At 33.6% G+C, this 10274-nt stretch overlaps 1 protein-coding gene across 1 annotated transcript; it reads left to right on the top strand.

Moving 5' to 3' along the window:
- The first annotated feature begins 255 nt into the window (after positions 1-255).
- Positions 256-8993, top strand: ATWHY2 (WHIRLY 2). Its single transcript, XM_011013141.1, has 8 exons — positions 256-413; positions 2058-2158; positions 2249-2334; positions 2415-2507; positions 2783-2877; positions 3023-3096; positions 7176-7264; positions 8639-8993. The coding sequence occupies exons 1-8, from the start codon at positions 379-381 to the stop codon at positions 8753-8755; spliced, it is 690 nt and encodes a 229-aa protein (XP_011011443.1). The 5' UTR covers positions 256-378; the 3' UTR covers positions 8756-8993.
- The last annotated feature ends 1281 nt before the right edge of the window (positions 8994-10274 follow it).

Here is a 10274-nt window from a genome sequence, read left to right as displayed (position 1 = left end):
AAAAACTTTTTAATAATTAATTATAATATAATATAATTACATAAATGATTTATTTATTTTTATTAATTTTTTTTCTTTGCGCAAGTAATTGAGGTTATAAAATGTTATTAACTTATAAAACATAAGATACAAAGTATAATTTTAAAGGAATTGAGGGGAAAAAACGTAACTTACGTAAAGACTTCATATAATTAACCACTTTTTATTAGTACTTATTCCAATGATCACAAATAAAAAAAAATAAGTTTTTGAAAACAGACCCGCGCGCGGCCCATTTCCTACCGCTTCCTCTCTCTCCCTTTTGCCCAACCTCACCCTAGAACCCTAACTCATCCACACTTTTCGGAGCCCTCCCCTATCTCACTCTCTGCATCAAAGATGATGAAACTATCAAGATTTCTGAACTCCAACAGGTATTATTACTCCTCCTCCTACTACTATTATAACTGAAAATAATAAAACCCTAGTTAGCTAGCTCCATTCTCATCTCCCTCTCCATTCCTCATAAAATGCTCTCCTACCTGTTTTTTCACGCAAATTTAAAAAAATTTATTGTTTTTAGATTGAAATGTGGAAGATTGGACTAACTTTTACTCAATGCTTTTTATGGTTGTGTTTAAATGGAATGCCTAGTTAGTTCTCAATGTTTCTTTGAGGTGGACTGTGGGTTTGGCTTGTCGTAAATCATGCTCTTCATTTCTTGATTACTTTTTTCAAAAAAATAATAAAAAAATAGAATAAAAATAAATTGGGTTCTCCCATCTACCAAAAAGCGCTGCTTGCCTGCACGATCTCTTTAGTAGCAGTTCTATAGGAGGAAATCTATATCCTTGTTTTTCCATTATTATTACACCTTGAACAAGAAATTCTACATTGTATGAACTATATTATTATCTTAGCAGTGGTGGTGTGTGGGGAACAAGGTTAAATTTTTTTGCCGTTGAACCCCATCATTATTAGAAGGCATAATTCTTAGACCTTGAAAACGTTATTAGGACTTTCTATTTCCTTTGTGTTAACATAATTCTCGATTTTATTGGGACTTTCTATTTCCTTTATGTTAATTTCCTTTGTGTTAACATAATTCTCGATGTTAATAAATACATTGGCAGTGATTTTGAAAGGGGAAAAACTTGTGGAAACACTCAAAAATTTTCCAGCATGGCTTCAGTACATGAGATTGCTGCCACTTTGGAGTGGGATTTAACTTGATTGATATTTGTCTTACGTATATACATGAGTATAGTACAATGCACACAAATAACCAGCAGGAGAGAATTTCTGTAATTTTGAGTATACACCTGTTATAGTCCCTTTGATTGAAAACTATTCTTTCACTAATCCTAGAATATTGAGGTAATTGTGGTCATAATTCTTTTATTTTTCCCGTTCATTTTCAATAGCCTTGGATATATGGCTGTAAGAGGAATGCTATTTCATCTGAATTTGGTTAGGAAGTTGCTTTCTTCTTCTCTCTTCCCTATCAAAACTTCCCGTCCTGCTCTTCCTCCTTCTTAACTAATAAAGGGATGTGCTGCCAAAAAGTTGGCTTATGAATCTTTACTTTATTGGAAGCCTTGAAACTTCTGCATCTGAATGTCAACTTAAATTGTGCTTTTAGAAGGTTCCCCTCCCTATCTCTCCCTGTGTTTTTGGAGTTTCTTTACTCCATCTTTGGAATCCTAGTGTTAATTTCTGGATAAAGAGGATTTATAAACATTTTGATACCTTACCTGCTGAAAGTACAATGTATATCATGGTTTCCAATCTTTTTATGTTAATTTTCTTTTACCATTCTCATTCTGATAGCTAATTTCTTATAATGCTGCTCCATATATAGAAGTTGTTTCTAACTTTTGAAATGTAGGTTTTAGTTTCTTTATTATATATATTTTATTCAATTTGATTTTAGCTAAATACCCTTTAAACAGAACATGTTGTCTGAATTAATACATGAATCTGATGGTGTTTTGGAGTTGTTTCAAACTTTTTGAGTTCATTGCATTATTGGTTGTATTGGTTTCTGCACTTTATGGTGATTATTATTGTCTAAACAGGAATGCAGTTGGGAAACCTACTGATGTTAGAGATGGTTCAGCATTGCATGCTTTAACTTTCCAGGCTGGCATTTCTACTGGTGGGAAGAGTTCTATTCAAGGTACCGAGGCATCCATACAATGGTTTCCTAGGAGTCTTGCAAGTTTGGATACCATGTCTTGTTATGCAACTAAAACTGAAAAGTATGCAGATCGTGTATTTGCTCCTTATTCTGTTTTCAAGGGTAAAGCTGCGCTCTCTGTTGAACCTGTTCTTCCAACTTTCTCTAAGTTTGGTGTAAGTATAACCTTATGTTGCTCATATACTTCTGTCTAGCTCAAGTAGGGTTGCTCCTCATCTTTCTTCTTTCTTAACAGTCTGGCAATCTTAGAGTTGACCGACGTGGTTCTATGATGTTAACTTTCTTGCCTGCTATAGGTGAGCGTAAGTATGACTATGAAAAGAGACAGGTAAATTTTCGTGATTTTTCCATCACTACTATCTTAATCATAAATGATTCCCATGCCGTGTGATTTTTTCAGCACAGGACAGACTTGACCTCCCCACTCATCTTTCTTTCTTCAAACTCTATTAAAAACAATCACTCATACGAGATTTGAGCATAGTAAAGAGTCTATTTTTAGCCATTGACTAATCAGGAGATGACCTAGAAATCCCCCCACCCTCATTTGCATCTCTGCAAGCTCTATGAAGCTTAATGACAGGTTCTGTTGATATTTTGTAGAAGTTTGCTCTATCAGCAACAGAAGTGGGATCTTTGATAAGCACGGGTCCCAAAGATTCTTGTGAATTCTTCCATGATCCCTCAATGTTGTCAAGGTTAATTTTCTGCATCACCATATTCACATGTGTGTGTGGGTAATCTGTACTATTAGTTCAAGATCATGCTCTGTTTCTTGAGACAGTTATGCTATTGTTTCTGTTGTGATACCATCCATTTCTAAGCAGCTAATTTTTTCCACAGCAATGCTGGCCAAGTGAGAAAGAACTTATCAATTAAGCCACATGCAGATGGTAGTGGCTATTTCGTTTCATTAAGTAAGCTTTTGATCCTGCTCATGATCTTGTTTGGTTTGAAATTTTTAATCTCCTTTTGTCTTGTGTTCATTTTAGATTTTTTGGGATTTTCTTAAATATTTTATATCCAAAACTAGATTTTTTAATGGACCAACATAAAATATTTTGTGCAAGTTTAAGAACTACATAAAATTTTTAGTCATAGTTGAACGAGTACTGTTATATCAAGGAAATCCTATATGCTTTAGAGATTCTCCCCTTCCTTAGCTGTTGCCAGCTGACTTTTGAGCTAACCTTGTTATTCTACCATTCAAAGTATCTACTACAGTTCCACAGAAGTGATTCCTATTTTCCCTTATCTTAGAATAATTAATGCCATCAATTTTTTTTGTAATTTAATTAAGCCTAAAATGGATTTAAATAAAAGGATGTATGAAAACTATTCTCTTTATTGACTACATTTTTCCACTTTCTATTACATTTTAGATATTGTTACCATGTTCTCAAATGGAACATCATTGCCATTACTAACAATCATGTTGAAGCTAACCTATGCTTATTTAGTCCTATGCATAATTTGTTTCAACTTAGAAATTTCACTATATTCATGCTGCAAATTTTTGTTTCATTTGCGCACATTGTTGCTCATAATATGAGATCTCAAATTAGAAGCAAATTGTTCTAGATGACTAAAATGTATGAGAAGAAGCTTGGAACAAAGAAAAACAGAGATTATGCCATTTTCAACTCTGCTTTTGTATTAAACCCTGTTCTAAGCTATGAAATCTTGTAATTTATTGAAAAGAATAAAATCCTATTCTAAGTTCAGACACCTATGAGTTTTTTCTTTTCTTTTTTTTTTGAAAAGAAGCTAATTGTTGTGATTTTAAATGTAATATCTTTTTTACCTAATAAGGAATGCTTGTGAATATCCTTGATGGGTACCCTACTCCTTGATGAAACTATTATGGGATGGGAAACAAGGGATGATAACTTTTAGGCTTTAAGGCACTCACAAGCATTTGATTGAAGTGGCTGCATTCTCAAACATTGCTGAATGCAGCACACTCTTTGAAATTAACTGAGATTGGCAATATCACAGACTACTTAACCAAGTTTCATTCTTGGACTATATATTTTGAATGTGGACATTTGCCAGTTGACATGTCTTAAGCACCGTGTAATGAATCGATGACTGTTTTGTATTCAATTTGTTTTGAAAGGGTGTGGCATCTAGTGTGATTCTGTAACTTATTCTTTGTAAGCCTGATGACATTACATTATATTCTTCATTTTGAAATGCATAGAAGAAATAGCCAACTGGTTGATTGACTGATGTAACTTTGATGAGAAATAGTTAATCAAGGTAGGTAACACCTTGATTATTTGCTTTAATCACTTAGCTTTAAAGTAACACCTTGATTTTATTTGCTTTAATCACTTAGCTTTAAAGTACTTTATGTGGAAGTAACTTAGTAGGTGATTCATAGGAAGAGTCTAATGATGCTATTTATCCTCTCTATCAATCAATAGTTCTTTCTTATTCATCCCATCTAGTTTCAAACCATTTTTATTTTATTTATTTATTTGACTAAGCTACCTAGTTTTTTATAATAGCCTTTAAAGCTGATGTGCAACTAGAAATTTAGAATAAATTGATGATTTCCTTGCTGATTTCCAGCAAGATCTAGAATGGTGTGCAGCTGAAATGTGGACTAAATTGATGATTCCTTGCTGATTTCTTGCAGGATTTGTGAGTTGAATGTGATTGGGTTTACGGCTGGATTTTGAGCCGTAACTCTTCACTTTCATCTCTTTTAATGTTAACTTATGGCTGTAGTTTTTTTTTTTTCTCTTACTATTGTTGTTGGTTGTTTACAGCTGTAGAAAACATAATAATTTAGGTCTTAGATTGTATTCTTGGTCAATCCTAAATATTATTTGGTAATCTCAATTGTAAGAAAATAGATTCTGTCTAAAGTTTTTGTATTTCTTCTCACTTCCTATCAATTCTAGCATTTCCACCTCCAACTTTCCTTTTTTCCAAACTAGGATCACATCATTTGGTATCAGAGCAAATTTTGGTCCTCCTTTTCCCATTAATCATTTGACCCCTAGATTTATCTCCATTCAGAATTCACATCTAGGCTTTCCATACAAATTCAACTTGTTTTAGACAATTTCGGTCATGAGATTTGATCAGCAGATTTAATCACGTGTGCTGGATTTTTGTTCAAGATTTGGAGCTTGAAATGGCATAAAAAGGGAAAGGATGGAGGGGTGGAGCAAGGGGTGTCAAATGGATGTCTGGGAAGGAATTAAAGCCAACCTTTTAGGAATGGTGGACAACAACAAAATGATGGTAGAATTGACAAGATTGTTGAATTAAAAAGGAAAGTTGAGCTCCTTAGCAGGGCTTGTATAATGAATGGTCTCACTTAGTGAGATTGGTTATGAATTTTAGAATTCTCATTCCTAGTTTGAGAATCATTTTGGTGCATTGTAGCTTGGTAGGCTTGATGTTAATAGATTTGTGATTATTTGCCTCAAGGATAGTGCTTTAGCTGGGTAGGAACATTTGCAAGTCTCTTGCTAGAGGAATGATATGGGTAAGATTAGTAATTGGAAGAAGATAAAGAAAAAGTAGTATTGGTAATTTCTCCCCTTTAACTACATGCAAACCCTCAACAAATCCTTACACAACCTTAAACAAATGAGGAGCATGAAAGAACATACCAATTCATTCTATCAACTTATCTCCAGAGTTGATTAAAATGAAAATAAACAACAAATGATTGCTTATTATTTGAGTTGATTAAACCCTCAGTTCAAGATGTTCTTGTCTTGCAAAGCTTGTAGAATGTTTCAAAGGCATATTTTTATAGAAATGAGTTGTTTATCTTCGAGTTCTTCTATCAACAAATGGTTGCTTATTTTTATAGCCTTTGGTTGCTTATTTTCACTCAAATCAACTCTAGAATGAGTTGATAGAATAAATTGGTATACTTTTCCATGCTTCCTACTTGCTTGATGTTTAGCAAGCTTTTGTAGAGGATTTGATTGTAGTTAAAAGAGAAAAATTGCTCACACAACTTTTTCTTCATCTTCTTCCAATTATTAGTCTTACCTTTACCACTCTTGACGAGAGACTTGCAAAAGGAAACTTGCAAAAGTTCCTATAAAGCTGATGCACTTTCTTGGAGGCAGATAACTATAAGTTTAACTTTTCTTTCATCAACTACATCACAGTAGTAAAAAGCTCTTTTCACAATGTTCAATCAATCTACAAAGTCATCTTGGTTCAAGCTTCCTTGAAAATCTAGAAGTTCAACCTTGAATCTTTGTTCAAGTTGTGGCTTAGATTCATTAATATTAGGTTTGTCAAACTGCATTGCATTAGAAGGATTCTCAAACTGAAAATGAGAATCCTCAAGTTTACGATCAACCTTGCTAGGAGGGAACATTCGTTGTTTTGTAATTGTAAGTAGCTTAACTTGTCTTCATGATTCAACAATCTCTCATCATCTTTTTGTTGTCCACCATTCTCCTTACTAGAAGGCTGGTTCAGCTCCTTTTCAAACATCCATTTGATTCCACCTTGCTCCACCCTTTTGTCTTTGTGCCATTTTAAGCTCAAAATCTTGAACAAAAATATAGAAAAAGTGATCAGATTTGCACAGGTCACAACAACACAACAAATTGATTGAATCTTGTGACTGAAGCTGCCTAGAATAGGTTTGATTTGTAGAGGGAGCCTAGATATGAATTCTAGGATCTTGAATGGAGAGAAATCTAGGGAATAAATGAGTAAAGGGAAAAGGAGGACTAGAACTTGCTTTGATACCAAATGATGAGAAGAGTTTCTAACCTACCTATTTTTTCAGAATAGTCCATGCCACTTCTGCTGCATTAGTTTTGGTTTGAGTTCTGGAGTTGAAAATTTTCACCTACACTAGTCTCTTCTTTTGCATGTGCATCATGATAACTTGATGTTGATAGTTCCTTGTCTTGTGTGGCTTCTTAATTTGTTGCTTTAAGTTAAAGTTTATTTGGGTAGAATTCCCATCTGACATCATATCATATGCAATTACTGTTTGCAGGTGTTGTCAACAACATCCTGAAAACTACTGAACGATTTACTGTTCCTGTCACGACTGCTGAATTTACAGTTCTGAAGACAGCTTGCAGTGTATGACAATTGACTCTTTTCTTTAATTTCTGCTTCTACCATTTAGCTGGATTTTGTTTTAGGAAAACAAAAGGCAGAAGAGGATATACTAGAAAATGGCTTTCTTTGGTCTGAATTCATAACTATAAAATATTAGATTATAAAAAATCTGAAGAAATTAGAAAATTTGCTATCTGACTGGTAGTTTGATAGGGAAATTTTGGAATGCAAAGAAAGAGCCAGTTGGTTGTGGTTTTTTGAAGATATGTACTAATAGCATAATCTCTTTCTTCTTTTCCAAAATAGAGGGGGCTAGACAAATTTCTTTGCATGTTTTGGTGATATTAGTTATGTAACAAGCATCATTTTTATTTGTCACCGTGGGAAGAGCTGGAAAAAAAAAAGTTTTCTTGTCACTGTTAACTGCAGCCTGGTTTTATAGATGACTGAGGACAATTTACCATGAATTTTCCTTTTTCCTTTTTCTTATTCATAATCACTGCGGTGCATTTTATTTTTCTGCTTTTCTTGTGAGTTGCTGGATACAGTCAAAATCACAAGCAGAAGAAGCTCACTTTTTCTAATGTTGCTGCAAGTGTGGGTACATGCCCACTAGACGAAGATAAAAAATCCCATACCAGAGTTAATAGTTGCATCTCTGGATCATTCTTTTCATTTGGTGCCCACATATTGCCGAGTGTTGAATATTTGGCAAATCAGTTACAAAAGACACGTGTCCAAATGGCTTCCTGGTCCTAAGTCTGTATGTTCATTGATGAGAAAGAAACCATTTGTACCATTAGCGCAGGATTATGCTGCTACAGAAACTTGCATATAATAAATATGAGATGGGGCGGTAGCTTACCTTCAGAAGTGGCATCTAGAGATTGTATGATAATTTTTGGGGGCAACTAAAGAAACAGAATAATATCTGTAGTTCTAAGTTAGTGAGCTGTGAGTGTTGCCCTTGAGGAAATAATGAGCACTCTGCATTCTGATGGATATTGAAAAATGCCGAGAGTATTAAGCTGCGAGAAATGTGATGACAGACAATTTAGTTCACTACGAATTAATCCTCAAAACAAGGTGCCCCCACTCCCCTATTTTCTCCACTAACCAAACTGATTATGCTTTCTGTTGCAATCATGTTTCTTGTTGCTTCTTTCTGTTGCTTTTTTTAAACCTAAAATCTCAGGTAGACAATATCTGATCTCATAATTGCTTGTTAATTGTTAAATTGAAGGGTTCATGCATCCATATACAAACGTCGTCTTCTGTATATGTACATTGACTATTATCTGATCTTTCACGGTAATGCAGAATGACTAGAGCATGCAAACTTATGTCCTTGCTTTGTTTTCTTTGTGTGATCTTCCTTGGTTGTTTCTTGTGCAGTTTGCATTGCCCCACATCATGGGTTGGGATCGGTTGACTACTCCGCTGCCTGGAACCTTAGCATCAAAGCTGTCAAAAGTGGATCCACAAATGCCTGATTTAGAATGGGATAAATGAAGTCATTCATGTCCTCCAGAATTTTGTCAGCACCACTTCATGCTCTGGTTTTAGATTTGCATATTAAGAGGACAGTTGCATGCTGTCCTTAGTAGTGCATTTTCTGTGTTTACTTTTATGCAATCGAAAACTCTGTTCACTTCCTTGTGATTTACTGTTTGGAAATTTATTAGAATTGCTGTTTATGAATGTCCCTAGATGTGCCTTTTCTGGTAAATGACGCAGTTTAATTTTGATCGTTCCAATTTTATTAGTTCTACCCGTGGGGGATTAGGAAAAAAGGCATTTGGTTAGTTGGTCTGCTCTATTTAATTAATGACTAGTATATTGGCTGTGCTTTGCAGTAGCATGAAGATGATGAATATTTTAATATTGTTATTAAATCTAACTAAATGGGTTAATTGTTAAACTTTTATTTAACTCTTTACTAGATTTAAGCATTTTAGATCTAACAGTAAGTTTAAAAGCATTAATTATAACTTATTTTTTTCTTTTTTTATTTAATAAAATTAATTAATTAATTCTTAAAATTTTAAAATGTAAATTTAGGTTCACGTTTGCATTGTAATTTTTGAATAATTTTTTAATTTTATATTTAATCAAGTATCTGAGCCTAGCAATAATGTTATATTTATGCACTAATTTTTGAATGTCAGACCCATTAACTTAGACTTGACATGGTTGCTAAATCCAAGATGTTTTTGCTGGCATGATTGTTAGACTAAAGATGTTTGGACATAGTGTAATTGCATGACTTAAGATGCTTGAGCTTGGAATGATTGTTAGATTTAACTATTTTAGGTTTGGTGCCTAGAATTTGTATAATTTTAATAAGTTAGACAAAAATAATGGTTTTATTAAGGATTAAAATACTCATATAAATATGTTGAATGGCTTAAAGGGTAATACTCTTTTTGCTAAGGCTACTTGTTGCATGAGGTCTAGGTTTTAGTTGTTAACTGGGTTCTTATAGCTTCAGTTCTTGGTGCAGTTTGGTTGGTCTCATCCTTGTTTAGACTATCCTTATACTTTTTATAAGTAAACACTTATAATCTGATTGAAACTTTCTTTGTGTGTGGTTTCTAATTGAATATTAAGAGTTTATACTATACTTGTTTGATATACCATTAGTGGATCCTTTAACCTTGATATTTATTATTATCATTGTTTAACCCTTATGTTAATCTTCTATCTCAAAGTTCTCATCAACTTATTCTTGTTCTTCTTTTTTATTATTATTACTACTACTGCTACTACTACTACTACTACTATTGTTGTTGTTGTATTATTGTTATCTATAATTTATACAATTAACCTCCCTGTGGTTCGACCCCGATCTTGCCGGGTTATTTATTACTTCGACATTCCTACACTTGTAAAAAAAATATCAATCTTTTGGTCGTGTTAGTGGGCAAGGTATAGAAAGTAATCAGTTAATTAAAATACATGCCTCTTATGAAGCCTTAGAGCATCTTGACCCGCTGGTAAAGTGCTTAAAAGGGGATAAAAAAGAAAAAGC

Source organism: Populus euphratica, unplaced genomic scaffold (genome assembly GCF_000495115.2).
Source record: "Populus euphratica unplaced genomic scaffold, PopEup_1.0 scaffold829.1, whole genome shotgun sequence".
Classification (NCBI taxonomy): Eukaryota; Viridiplantae; Streptophyta; class Magnoliopsida; order Malpighiales; family Salicaceae; genus Populus; species Populus euphratica.
The sequence above is the reverse complement of the archived record's forward strand: the minus strand, read 5'-3'. Positions and strand labels throughout refer to the sequence as shown.

Bases quoted from the DNA above. Each gene is read 5' to 3' on its own strand.
- ATWHY2 (XM_011013141.1), top strand. From the start codon at position 379: ATGATGAAACTATCAAGATTTCTGAACTCCAACAG. The intron at 2,335-2,414 runs GTAAGTATAACC...CTTTCTTAACAG, and splicing joins CAACTTTCTCTAAGTTTGGT to TCTGGCAATCTTAGAGTTGA. The intron at 7,265-8,638 runs GTATGACAATTG...TTTCTTGTGCAG, and splicing joins TTCTGAAGACAGCTTGCAGT to TTTGCATTGCCCCACATCAT.